At 34.9% G+C, this 14990-nt stretch overlaps 1 protein-coding gene across 8 annotated transcripts in view; it reads right to left on the bottom strand.

Moving 5' to 3' along the window:
* Window positions 1–14990, bottom strand: part of CHN1 (chimerin 1) — a 125524-nt gene that overhangs the window by 70713 nt on the left and 39821 nt on the right. For 7 of the 8 annotated variants that reach the window (XM_081143285.1, XM_081143286.1, XM_081143282.1 and 4 more), the window contains 3 exons: window positions 12204–12259; window positions 8728–8759; window positions 6148–6261 (listed from right to left, as the gene is read on the bottom strand). In XM_081143285.1, the coding sequence (XP_080999411.1) occupies window positions 6148–6251 (104 nt within the window). In that variant the 5' untranslated portion in view covers window positions 6252–6261; window positions 8728–8759; window positions 12204–12259. Of the gene's footprint in view, window positions 1–6147; window positions 6262–8727; window positions 8760–12203; window positions 12260–14990 lie in introns of those variants that run through there. The other variant, XM_081143288.1, reaches the window with a different exon arrangement.

Genomic DNA, 14990 nt, shown 5'->3' with positions numbered 1-14990 from the left:
AATTATTCCACAGAACATTATTTTCCACTTATTCCATTCCAAATAGCACAACAAGAAGGTTTCAGGAAATGAAAGGAAACCATGGTAACCAACTAAACCTATCCTGAGCTATCAGATCAAAAGAACACACAGTACATTACCTGTCAACGCCTACCAGCAGCATAATCCTTCCCCAGACCCTTTTGATCCTTCTGCCTAAACATGAAAAAACCTTTCAACCAATGTTCATATTTTTAAAATGTGGAAGCCCCTTTACCAATACACTGTAATTCTCTGACTTTACCCAGGAACTCTTTGGCTGAGTTCACTTTAAAAGTCAACCAAATATTCTGAGATTCAACGAAAAATTATTGGGTTTTTTTTTTCAGTCATTAGCAAAATTACATTTTTTATTTCAATGCATTTTATTGTTTTCTAATATAGTAGCAATAGTTTCTTCATGCTAAATTTTCAGAGCAATAAAGATCAAATAACATTCTCACAGGAATTCTTTACTTAACAAAATCTTACCAGCATTCTAAACTCAAAGCCACAATAAATCACAATTGCACTTATATCATAGAGGAGCCGCATTTTATCATCTTGTTGTACATTCTATCACCAATCATCGACCCCCATCATAGGACCTGAAGCTAAGCTTACAGGATGTATTGCTGGTGGAACTATAAAATGGTAAAATCACTTTGGAAAAAAATTTGGCAGTTCTTCAAAATGTCAAACATAAAGTTACAATATGATTCAGCAATTTCGCTCCTAGGTATATATACAAGAGAAATAAAAATGTATGTCCACATAAAAACCTGTGAGTAGGATTATTCATAATAGCATCATTATTCATAATAGCCAAAAAGTGGAAACAATCTAAATGTCCATCAACCAATAAATGGATAAACAAAATGTGGTATACATGCAAACACTGGAGCATTATTTATATATTCCTTAATAAAAAGGAATAAAGTAGTGATACATTCAGCAACACAAATGAACCTTAAAAACATACTAAGGGAAAGGAGGCAGTCACAAAAGAACACATTATATATAGATGATTCCATTTATTTGAAATATCCAGGATGCATAGCTCTATAGAGACAAAAGTAGGCTAATGGTTCCCTGAGGCCAGGAGGGTCAGGAGAAATGGGAAGTGACTGCAAATGGGTATGGAGTTTCCTTTTAGGGTGATTACATGTTCTAAAATGGATTTTGTTGCATAACTTTCTGAATGCACTAAAAACCACTGAATTGTACAGTTTAAAGGGATAAATTGGTATGTTATTTATAACTAAATAATTTTTTTGTGTGTTTAAAAAAAAAAAAAAGAGTAAGAGACCATAACATGCAAAGGCCAAGCCTGCAAATAAAGTTAGAAAAAAAATTGCAATTTTTTAAAACATAAAAATGGTGCTTGGTTGCCACAGGTAGATGTTTTAGAACACTCTTTAGCCAGGAAGTAAATCTTTTTTGGTTCAGGAAAAAAAATCAGAAAAGAAGAAAAAGAATCGGTGAGGCAATCAGCCCTTAAATTTTATCTATCAATTTAACACTTTAGTGAGAAGGCCTTTAGGCTTATTTATCAAAAAGAGGTATAAAAGAAAGAGAAAAAATGGGAAAGATGTCTCTCTTAACTTACCAAACAGAAGAAACCTGGTAGATTTTTTCCCTTCTTTCCCCCCCTCAACTTCCAGTATTTAATTCTCATTTGTTAACTGAAAATGAGAAATAACTCAAAGGTTCTTAATACTCAACCTATACATTTTTTCTCTCCCTATAGACAGACCACATGGGAAGCCTTTAATTAGAAGGTTGCTTGGTGAGCGTGAAGTCCAGAGAAAGAGGAACTGAGTAAATCAAATGTTTAATGGAATATTTCTCAAAGTGTGATTTTGGGAAATGCAGTACAGTTATATTAACAATACTCATATGGTTCCTTGTATTCATCTCCACACTGGAAATAGCACTGCCAGTGTTGGTGTAGGCTCTGCTCTCCCACAGACCCTGGACTCTAGAACACTGTTCTCTATGACTTCCTTTTCTATTGCCCCCAAGCATGATCAATTCTTCTGAACAATTATTTAAATTCATTAATACATCCCACTTAGAGTCAAATCTTCAGAGATAATACCTCCTATATCTCTGAAGATTTGACTGTATCCATCCCCCCACCCCCAACTCCAATCTTCTTCCTTCTTTTAAAACAAGAAAAGAAAACCAGAACTTGTTTGGTCATCCAGACTTCCTCCCAAAGTCTCATCTTCCAGTAGAAGCTGACCCCATCTCCAGGTCCAGGGCCCTCCAATATTGGTTGGACAAGCAATCAGTACATGCATTTCCCTGTAGACTGTTATTGGCCGAGGGCTGGGAAAGGCCCGATCAACCCAGACGGAAGAATGCACGGGGCAGAGAGAGAACAGGCTCAGAGACAAGGAAGCACACAGCTCTGACCGCCTGCCAGCCACTCTGACCGCAAGGACCATCAGCCTGAGACTGCAGCGGGTGCTGAGTGGCCAGAAATGGAAAGAAGATCACAAGTGCTCAGTAACATCACTGGGATACTGATGTATTTCTGAATTTCTCATTATGTGAGATATTACCTAAATAATTTGTTGTTTAAGCAGGTAGAGTTTGCATATTTTGAGTATCAGATAACACCTGCAGCTGAAGCATCTAAATAGATAATTGATTCTTCAAAGCAGAATACTACTAATGAAAGACTCTTAAAAGGTCTCATTTTACAAGAGGCAACTAAAACTCAGGTTAAATATACACAGTAAGGTCAGACAAATAAAAGCATTGTATAATTATTCAATGAATTATTATATAGCAGTGAAAATGAATAAATTATAGCCATCTTCTACAGTAAGGATATATCTCAGGAACATAATGTTGAGTGGGGAAAAATCAATACATTCTACATGTTCTATTTATTTTAAGTTCAAAGCAAGCAAATCAAAACAATGTACTGTGTAGGGATACAAACATGTTATAAATTTATAAAGGCAGGCAGGGGACTGATAATCAGGATAAGGCTGCCAATGTGAGGAACAGGAGGAAGCAGGTGGAAAAAGGGGAGGGAAACACAGTGCACAGGAGATTCCAAGGCAATGGCTGTTTCTTAAGATACACGCTGAGCACCCAACAGTTATAGGATCATATTTAATAATTTATATATTTCTTGTAAGTTATTCTTTTGTATATACTTAACATTTAATAAAAGATCATAGAAAACATGCACTAGTTCTATCCCTTTTCATTTGTCACTCCACATGTACAACAGTAAACGTAATAATTTTTTCTTCTAGTGAGAAAAATTACATGATGACAAAATACATTTTTAAAGGATTAATTTTAAAACTATAAAAATCATAAAAAATGTTCTCTTTTTTTATTGATTGACTTCAGAGAGAGGAAGGGACAGGGAGAGAGAGAGAGAAACATCAGTGATGAGAGAGAGTCATTGATTGGCTGCCTCCTACAAGCCCCCTAACTGGGCACCGAGCCCACAACCTGGGCATGTGCCCTGACTGAGAACTGAACCATGACCTCCTGGTTCATGGGTTGACACTCAACCACTGAGCCATGCTGGCCGGGCAAAAATGTTTTCAATCAAACTTCTTAAATTATCTTAAGTTTACACATAACTGATACTGATAGTATCTCACTAAACTATAGCTAATCCAAATGTCAAAAACATACAGAAAATCCCAAAGTCACTTTGAAACATCTAATTCTTCATGAGGTATTATCTGATGCCTGGTCTAGCATGTTCAATTACACACTCCAACCATGTGGATGCCTATCCATATGCTTCCTTTCACTGAGCAACAGTCATTTTTCCTGAACCAAGGGGTCAACATGGGCAAAGGCAGAAATGCCAGACAAGGCCTGGCCTGAAATCTAGGCTGAGATGGAATATGGAAGAAGATGGTGCTGAAGAGGAGAGTAGAATGTCACCTGCAGAATACCTTCCATGTCATGGAATGAGAATCTCTTTTCTGACTGCAGACAATTGGTACTGTGACAGCACATATACATCACATACTCCCCTAAGTAATACCTTACATGGTCACAAAGATCATCATTGAAGGATTAGGCCTCCACAAGTATGGGGGAGATGTCAATGATGAAAGAAGGTGTAATCTTTAAAACCTTGTGCTCTACTCAACACTACAACCTCGCTGATCACTGCATTAGATTTTATGATTGATTGATTGATTGACATTTATGATACTGTGGAAGATATATTGGAGGGACAAGGCTGGATACAGGAAGATTTCTTAGGCAGTTACTGAATTAGTCAAGGAAGTGGCTTGCAGTTGAAAAGGAGGGGAAACTTTGAGAAAAACTTAAGATATAAAAGATTGTTAGGTCTGGTTGTGTGAGATAAGCAAGAATAAAAAGTCCTCACTCTTAGACAACACAGGTGCATGAAGCATGAGAGAGAGCGAGGGTATGAGAATGAGGAAGACCTTGGGGGGTTTGGGTGCTACTTTTTTCCAAACTAAATCCTGGCCCTACTGTGTCTGCTGGTGTCATTAAGTGAAAACTGCCTGATATCGTGTTATGAGAGGCAATGTGGTTCAATGAAGATACGAAAACTGCAATGAGGCAAGACTGAGTTCAAATTCCAGTTTGTAACTTACTATGTGGTCTCGCGGGGAGGGAAGAAGACAGCAACAAAGGGGGAAGGAAGAGCGCTGTGCAGGTTTCTCTCCCGCCTCTCACGGTAGCTCCTTTCCTTATTCTGACCCGCTAGCCTTTACATCAAGGCTTATCTACCCCAGACATTCAAATGACCAGAGTTTTTGGAAATGTGATGTTGTAGAATCCTAAAATTATAAAATGTTAGTAGAAAAATGAAGAAACTGACTTTAAGGAGTTCTGTGGTTGGTCTCAAATCAGTCTTCTAGTTCATTCAGTGGCAAAATAAATAGGTATTTGAATTCCCAGCCCAGATTTTTTTCCCTGTATGCTACAATCTAAACCTGAAAAACAACCCAGTTAAATAATTAAAGGGGGACTTGTACTTCATAATTTGCCATAAAAAGCAAATTTCCATGAAATCCTATAAAAAGCTGTTTTCCAAGTATGCAATTAATTTGGCATTCGGTATGAAATAAGACTGAATTATATTATTCTTTCTCTCAGAAAGATGAATATTAAATCTGGCAGGTGGGACTGAGAGCAGTCCCTGCTCACTCACATAGGCATCAGTGAGTGAAGAAGTTAGACAGGGTCATATTAGAGTCCTGAACAACCACCTCACCTTTCTACTCTTTGTGGCCAAAAAAAGAAACATTTCTTTGACCTCTTTCTTGGGAAGTTTCTATTTTTAAGGCTTTTCCAAAGAATGGATGAACAAATGAAGAGATGGACAAAGACAACGGATAATTATTCCAGGCCTCTGGAGAGGCAGCAATGTAGACTGATTAAGAAGAGCACAGGCTCTGAAGCCAGAGTGTCTGGGTTCAAATACCAGCTACACGAATTATTAAATGTATAACCTTGGCCAAGTCACTCAACCTCTACTGCTTCTGTTTCCTTATCTGTAAAGTGGAGAAGGAAACAGTCCACAGATCCTAGAGTTGTGAAGATTAAATGAGGTTAGAGGCCTGTCATCAGGTAAGCCCAAAGGATAAACACATCACTGTTCTGTTATTATTGCAGGGCTAATGAAAATATCTGTTTCTGGGCACAGTACTGTAAGTTAAGAACAGCCAAAACACTAGGCAAAGTTCCGCTGATAGGAAAAAGCTGAGAGCTCCCAAGAAAAACTGCTTCAACCAAAAGCCAACCAAAGAGAAATGACACTGGCTTTAATTTTATGAGCTACAAAGATCTTTTCTCTCAGTTCTCTTTCTCATTCAAGAAATAGATGGGAGCTGACACAGCAGGACAGATGGGAAAGAACACAGGATGAAATACAAGAAAGCAGCTACGATAAAAATGCTCTAAGAGTTCTTCAATTCTTAATCAGGGAGTGCTACCATTCATGAGGAATTTTTTAAGGGTCTCGAAGCTATTAAAATGGTAATTAGGTCCCAAGAAAACAAGAACCAATTCAATTACATACTGGATGCTTTTAAAATTTAAAGCCCTCTATGAAGAGGGCTTTAAATGAAGCATAGTTATAATTACAGGTCCATGACCAACCTTAGAGCCAAAGTGTAGGTCCCTGGCTGACGCTGGCTCTCCCGGATGAGATAGCTCCCCTCAGCCACACTTAGGAGCTGGTCCGCTGCTTCTCGGGAGATCATGCCATGAAACCTGAGAAACGAAGTCAATTCAGAAACTGCACGCCTTCCACCTTTTTCAATAAAACAAGACAAAACAAACCCCACCTTTCCTGTTGTTTTCTAGACAGTGCTCCCATATAATCAAAGGGAGCAGTTAAGTTTAACTATGCTAGTGTTTTTCCAGGCCTGGGCCCCTGGCCAGCTTCTCTGTGGTGATAAAAACTGCACCAAAGTCACTACCCAATCCATTTAACAATCACAAAATCAAAATTCACATCCATCAAAAGGAAGACCAACCGCCTCTCGAGAGGACAATGCCCTTCTTATGTAGCTGGTCTGACCATATGGACATGCTGAAAAATATACAGAAATGTGTCCCATTTCCTTTCTTCATACTAATAACATTGCTCCAAAATTTTGGCTCACAGTCTATGTTGGCACTTTTCCAGGACCCTGGGTTGCCCTTAATTGGCATGATTGTCCAATAATGTGCATAATCTGCATCACTGGGCACTCAAGGCAAGCAGTGAACCGTAACACTTGCTTTCACTCCCTGCTAAAACCCATTTTTGATTAAAGAAGAAAAAAGGAGGGAGGAAAACACTCAACACAAACACAGTAGATTCTTCTGTAACACTCAGGCCTAAAACACTGAAAAAGAAAAGGTATGTCAGTGGTGACTGATGATTAATATTAAAAATATAAAACTACCTTACATTTGTATGGGGACTTACAATTTACAGAGAACTTACACATAACACGATGTCCTTTTAGTAACTCAAAAATAATAGAATGGAGTGATTGCTCTAGTGAACCTTTGCTGCTTTTACTGGTAAAATAAAACAATAGTCTCTTAAATTTGGAATATTATTATTAAAAGACCCTGAAATGGTACCTTAATAATTTAGAAACCTTACTAGGGTGCAAGCGACAACTTTTGGGGAGTTTTTCCTCAGGGAAATAGTCAGTCTCAATTTAAGTTAAGACTGTTCATGGTAGGTATGTTCAAATCATGACAATTAGAACAGCTAGGCTTAGCAATGGCCTGGAATTTCTAATCTTCACAAATTCCTCAGTCTTTCAGAACCAGGTCCACCCCGACTCTGCTGGAGCAAGATGATGATAACCTATCCCCTACCATTAGATTAGCCTATCGATATATTAAGTTTACCTGCCATCAATTAATAAAGTTAGTAAAATTTAATATCTGTTTTAAAAAACTCAATTTAAAGAAGAATGCCATTCAAAAAAGCAAATTTTGTAACAAAAATTGACAAAGGTATTTTAAAAATCTTAAAACTATTCATAACAGTTGACCCAAAATTTCCAACCCATAAAAAAAAAAATAAAAAAATTTCCAACCCATAAAAAAGCTCTATGCAGTAAGATGTTTCTTATGTTGTGGCCTTTAATAGTACAGTCATGCACTGCTTAATGACGGGATGCATTCTGAAAGCTGCATCATTAGGCGATTTCATCTTAGAGTGCACTTACACAAACCTAGACAGAATAGCCTACTACACACCTAGGCTATATGGTATACCACTTTGTGTATGTGATCTGTCACTGACTGAAACATCACTATGCAGCACATGACTGCAGTGTTTAAATGCAACCTAAATGCCAAAAGCAGACAAATGAATCAATTATGGTATAACCATAAAGAACACCAGTGGCATCCCCAAACTCGAAAGTGTCGTGTTCTCTTCACAAGAGTATTGAAAACTTAAACAGAATTTTAAATAATTTTTAAATATTTGCTATATACATTATCTGATATATTAAGTCTTGAAAAACAAATTATTTTATTTGGGGAATGATGAGATTATAGGTGATTTTTATACTTTTCCCCAAACGGCTATATTTCCTTTTTCTAATAGTCAGAAAAATTAAGGACTTTAAAAGTGATTATAACATTTTTCATAAAATATAAAAATGTTCATTATTAATAGTAAGTGAAAAAATAAGGCTACAAAAATAAGTATATCTCTAATTTGTAAAAACAGTTCAAAAAATAGATCTTTAGAAGGTAATACTTCAAACTGTTTACATTAGTTATTTCTGGGTAGCATGAATTTACTTACAGAAAATTTGGAAAAATAACAAAACAAAAAGTATAAATACAGACTAACCCACCCATACTCCAACACACATGTGTACATATATCTATATGCTTAATATATACATGTACACACAGATATATGTGTGTGTGTATATATATATTTTTCCCCTCATATACATCTAGGACTATTTATTTATTTGTATAGCTTGTATCTTTATTTTAACATTATTGCATACATTTCCCCATGCTATTTTCTTCTCTACACTTATCTTTATTTTCTGGTTTTTACCAACTGGAATAATTACATTTGTAATCAGAAAATAATTTCAGTCATCCAAACTTGAATACCTCCTTCATTTTTACTAAAAGCGTCCATTTACCTGTCTCTTTTACATACGCCAGTCTATAAAATGTTTTCTGATAATCCATACTTACTCTCTTCCATAATACTTTGGTCTGTTTTCTACCTATTGAGAAAGAAAAAAAGATATTTGTGATAATTCAAATGTTCAGAACATTATTCAACATTTTGTGTATGTGACAAACTAAAGCATATACTAAGAAAAAGAAAAATCAGAGTCTGGATTTCCAGTTCTACCAGTCGATTAATGGTGCCATTTGGACTGGTCACTTACTTATAAAACACTTTGTCTATAAAAAGAGTTGGACTAAATTATCTTTCATTTCTAGGATTTTATAAATCTGAAAAAAATATTTACATCACTTTATCCAAAAATAAAATAAGACATCTAGAAACGTAATACCACCATTTGTCATAAGATATTGTGACTTTCTCTCTCATCTTTTTCCTGATACTCCACATTCCCCCTTCTGTTAGTATCTCAATATAATCCTGCCCCCTTTTGTTCTCCCACCAACCTGTACCCTCAGCACAGTTCATCTCCTCTAGCTTTTCATGGCAGGGATGTTGGCTGTATGTAGATAAAGAAAGGCCCTGCAGAAAAGATTCTAAGATATCTGTACTGGGGTAGACTGAAAGAGTATTTTCTGGTTCACTTAAGAAACATTTACTGGGGGTGGTGAAGGAGGTGGAGATCCAACAGTACATTAAAAAGATTGTGTACCATGATCAAGTGGTATTTATTCTGGGAATGCAAAGTTGGTACAATATCCACAAATCAATAAATGTGTTACACTACATAAACAAAATGAAAGATAAAAACCACATGATAATAATATCAACAGATGTACAGATGTACAGAGAGAATTTAATAAAATCCAGCACCCATTTATAATAAAACTCTAAGCAAAGTGGGAATACAAGGAACATACTTCAACATAATAAAGGCCATATATGACAAACCAGTATTTTGCCTCTAAAATGTCCATCTTCCACACTGCAGCCTGAATGTGCTTTCTAAGCCTACAGCTTTACCCACATCGCCTAGAAAAACACCACCACAATTCTAACAAAGATGAGGAGCTGTTCTCAAAAATCGATCCAGCTCCCTGCAACAGCAACTCCAAAAATGTGTCACAGAGAGTAGAGATGGTTTTATGTGTTTAAAAAGTTCTAACTACTTTCCCATTTCAAGGTTCCATGTTTAAGGATGACCAAATACCAAACTGGTTTGACTTACATGTAGTGGTATGAATCAACTAAAGATACGGAACTATTTTGATATCTATATTTAAGTATATATCTATCTCAAATACTTATGTAATTTATACCTGTGTCTGTCTCCACACACACACACACACACACACACACACACACACACAACCTAATTCAACCAGGTGCTTGATATAAAATAACAAAATCACTTTTGACATAATTAAAAATGGCATAAGTAATTTTATATTTATTATGTACAGCATTTCACTGAATTATATATTTATACATATTTATGATGACACAGAGTTGTACACATTTTATAGGTGATAAGGGATTTTCAAGGTAATTCTGATTATGTAAGACTTTCACTTTACCGTGCTAACTTCAGAATTTACCATAAGCTACAACTGCATCACGTAACAGCATCATTAAGAATTTTCCCGCCTTTAAGTATTTGCGTGGTTCTAAGCCATGCCTAAAACAGTTAGTTGTGGACCTAGACATATTCCGCTTTAAAAAGGATTATTTATATTTAAAATTTCAAAATTTTCTGTTAATAATAGCCCTTAAAAAATCTTCTGTTTTGGCATTCACAATGGCAACTGGCAAAATTTGCTGAAATTAGAAAAAAATGCATTAGTTACCATTTCATTTTCTGTCAAATTATGTTACTTCTTACTGTTAGATATATTATGTTTTAGAGTTCTGCCTCTAATAAATTATGATTTAACAGTTGAATAATTCAGTTTTTAAAATAAGGTACTATTCATCTTGGTCTCAAGAATACTACAGAAATTCAGTTGAGCATGGAGTTTACTACCAGAACTAAGGGCTTAGACCAAAAGAGGTGGTCACATACATGGCTAGTCTCTATATGCATGTTCCTTTTGAGTGCGGCTTAGTCCCTCAGCCCCTGAATATACGATCTGTGATACAATGCTATGGATGGAGAAAATGGAACGGAATGTGTACATGCAAATGACCAAGGTCAGTTCTCCCTTTCCTGACTGTCGTCGGAAAATACTCTTAAAGACAAAGTCAATGGATCCATTTCTATAATATAATTAGTGCCCACAGATAACTTTTATTTCAAACAACCATCAACTTACCTATTCATTAATTTTTCTATTTTGCTCTCTTGTATCAGTGGTAATTGAATCTCGCTGGCATTTTCCCTTTAAAACACAGTGTCCACCAAGTGCTTAATGTCCCAAAACCTCAGTTAAATATATGAGGTTGAACATCTAGTGGTTCTGCAGTACGTCTTTATTGGTAGTGTTCACCATTCCCAAGCACCTTCAATTTTTCCAAACCAAAACTTGTAAGACTGTAATGATCGTTCTCCAAAAAGCATTTTTAGGTTAGTTCTACCTTATTCTAATTAATCCTTTATTTTAATTTACAATGGATTTCCAGGTTATTTGATTGTTTTATAGTGATTTAACCTGATTGAATATTGCTCAAAATAAGTAGACTGTGAGCAATAGTGGCTTATAAATACTTTCAATATCTACATTTACAAATCTAATCATTAGAACGATATTGAGTGTATGCCATTTTTAAAAAAGGCCATTTAGGGGTTTTTTCCAATACTCTACTACAAATAGTACTACAGTGAAAAACTTTAACATATGTTACTCCATATTTGTACAGGTAATTCATCAGGGTAAATCCCCATACCTTGGACAAGTGGGCCAAAAATGCGATATAATTTTATTAGACATTACAAAATTATCATAGGATTGCAGCATGACACATTCCCATGAGCAATATATAAGTGTCTGTGTCCTCACAGGCTTACCAACTACGTATACTCTAAGCTTCTGAACTTCTGCCAGTCCAAAAGGTGAGGGTGGTCTATGTATTTTAATTTGCATTTCTCTTATTATTAATGAAACTGAGCATCTTTTCCTATATATTGTCATATGTCCTATTTTTCTGGTGAACTGTATGTCTTTGCTTACTTCTTACATCATGATTTAGATCTTTTTAATGGAAAAATTACTCCAATGATACTTCCATAATGCCTTCAAACTTTGTTTTAAAAAGCAAAGAATAAAACAAAAAATGGAAGAAGAATGTATGAACGAAAAAGATTACCATCACTTAAATCTATACTGTCATATTCTATACTGTGTTCCCAGACAGTCCACCTAAACAGTGACAGCTATTTCAAGTGAGAAGAATGTTAAGAAAATGCATTCAGGTTACAATTTTACGATGTCAACTACTATAAACGGTTAATCCCACAAATAACCAAGCCATTGAAGAAGGTCAAAGTTTGGGAAACAAATAATTGAGAGACATTTCATTGTAATAGTTTCATTACACCCACCTCATTAGTACAGGTTATTCTTCGAGGATGAGGGGCTTCCTGTTGTAGCTGATATACTGCGAGAAGGTAGAAAGTAAAAATGTCAGTTTCTCTTATGTAGAACTTCTGAATGCGTATATTAGGAATCACAAACTGACTGTATTTTTATGTTCACAAGAAAACTGTGGTACAGTCCTATTTTTTATGAACAAAGCAAAGAAAGCAAACCAATCTCTAAATTTAGTGAAAGCCCAGGAACAAACATAAGTAGAAAAGTCATAATCCACAAAATTGTTTTTCTACCTTATAACAAATCAGTACAGCATACTTGGCTCTGTTCTCCATAATCTGGTCATTTATTTTCCCAGTTTTTTTGTGGCTATATTACATAAAGCTTCTCTTTGATACAAACCAATAATGGTTATATATTTTTAAATACATTATTAAGTGTCAAACTTGAAACTAAAAATTAGAATTTAATGGCTAGATACACTGTTTTTCTCCCCTATTTATATTGTGAACATCTATCTTCAAAGATAATCTCCCTGTAAAACAAAATTTCTAAGCCAAAGTTACTGCCACTTAATGTGGGCAAATAAAGCGAAAAGAAAAAAAATTCAGGCACTGAAATAATTTGCCAAAGAGAGGATAATTTTTAGATTATTTAAAAATGGATCAGTGAAAATTATACCAATACCATACCTTCTAGACTCTTTGGCTTTTTGATTGGAAATGGGGAAAAAATGAATAGAATTTGTGGTTATTACAGAAAGTATGTTCATGTATGTCTAAATTTATCTCTAGGAGGGAATTTGTTTTCTATTTCAACATGCATAATCACATATAAGTGAATTTAAGTTAACGCTATATTTAAATACATACATGTTTTCACCGTAACATCAAACTACCCAGACATCTGGTATTGTCAGATAATAAATAACTCAGATTTTAACTGGATATCATTATATAGGCTCCACCTCTGATTGTATTCATTCATATGTAGCACAGGAACATATATAAATACATACAATTAAACTATATATATGCACATATATAGCTATACTATATATATATATATGTATGTGTGTGTATCGATATACATACAACACATATACTGAAAATAGACATATATCACTGTTCTGTATTGCTAGGTAAAGGCAATAGAGCACTGCATCTAAGAATGTGAACTCCTGAACCAGACCATCTGGGGTTTGTCTGAACACTGGGCTCAGACACTAACACTGCATTCTGAGCTTCCATTTTCCTCATTTGTAAAATGGGGATAAAAATAGTTTCTACTTCATAGAATACTGAAAGGATTAAATAACTTACTATATGTAAAAGACAAAATAGTCCTTGGCACAAAATAAACACTCAATAAAGATTAGTTATGATTATATGTAGGTGAGTGATATTAATACAAAAAATTCTTTACTATTTGATCACCAGAATGCATCTTGAGTTAGTTCACCCAAACAATACTATGGTAAGGCTATAACTGAAAAGGCACAGAGAAGATACAACTTTGCTGCTTAAAAGTCAAAAAATAAACAAAGCCCTTCCTCCTTTAGTAATGTTTGAAATTCTACTGATAGAAATGTATTCTTTTGCTATTTCTTCCTGGTTGCAAAAATCCCTGAGAAAGACAGCACATTAAAACAGTTTTAGATACCTATATTTTACTGTCAGTTTTTCAAAAATATTCCTGTGAATATATTTTTATGGGTTAAAAAGATTAAATGAAGAGAGGAATTCTGAGGTGGGGAAGGGAACAGAGAGAGTGCTGAAACCAAATCTGCCTGGCCCTGAGAGTAGAGCACGCGTGGATCGGCAGAGATACTTATAACTCGCCATTCCCGAGAGAAGCCAAAACATGACGGCACAAAAGGGAGGATTCTTCAGCCCGTTCCTCCACATTGGTAACTATAACTCTAAGATGTGAAAATTCAGTTCACATTTCTGTTTTGACCAGTAATTCTCAAGAGATTGGTTGTTTTCCTTTGTTAAAAAAATGCTTTGGAAAGTACTGCAACCTATGGAAACTCAATTATAAGAAATGAATGGTAGTAAAGAAGGACATTAGAAATTATTAGACAAAGTAAAAATAGTGATTTTAATTCAAAGAACAAATACTTTAGTATCTGGTTATCATCAGAAATATTTACCTATTCAGTTAGCAAACATTAAAAGATAAGCCAGTATGAAAAAAAAGTGACAATATTGTCAGATGAGAATGTCAATCTTCATTTTTATTAGTTTTAAAGGTTATAGTCACATTCATGGAGAAAATCAGTTTTTAGACAAATGCCTCCTCACTGGCTACCTATGGTTAGACTATCCTTAAGAATCGTTTTAAATAAATAAGTTATTTATTTGGATACTGTATGACCGAATATAACATGATTTCAGGGAACACATATCAAAAGGGCCATTTAAAAACTATACAAGTAATAAAGACTAATTCAGGCCCTTCTAAATTTAGAATTTTTGGCAATTTAAACTAAAACTCAGATGAAATTTAAATTGCACAATCATTGACTGATTCACCAAAAATAGCTAAATTATTAAGTGAGAAGATATATGATTAAAGTACTTACCATTTTGCAACCACCTTAGAACTGTCAATGCTTATACTTATTAATGAATTTCTCAGTATCTACAGGCAATACATTTTCAATCAAGCTCCAAGATCACAAGTTGGTAACTTGAGGTCAAAATCAGCTCACATGTGTTTGGTTTAAATTTCTTTTTAACATTTAAAAATTAAGAGCTTTAACATCAACAATAAAAGCAAAAGAGAATTCCAGC

The sequence above is a fragment of the Miniopterus schreibersii genome (genome assembly GCF_964146895.1).
Source record: "Miniopterus schreibersii genome assembly, chromosome: 7".
Classification (NCBI taxonomy): domain Eukaryota; kingdom Metazoa; phylum Chordata; class Mammalia; order Chiroptera; family Miniopteridae; genus Miniopterus; species Miniopterus schreibersii.
Note: the sequence above shows the minus strand (reverse complement) of the source record. Positions and strands in the feature narration are given on the sequence as shown.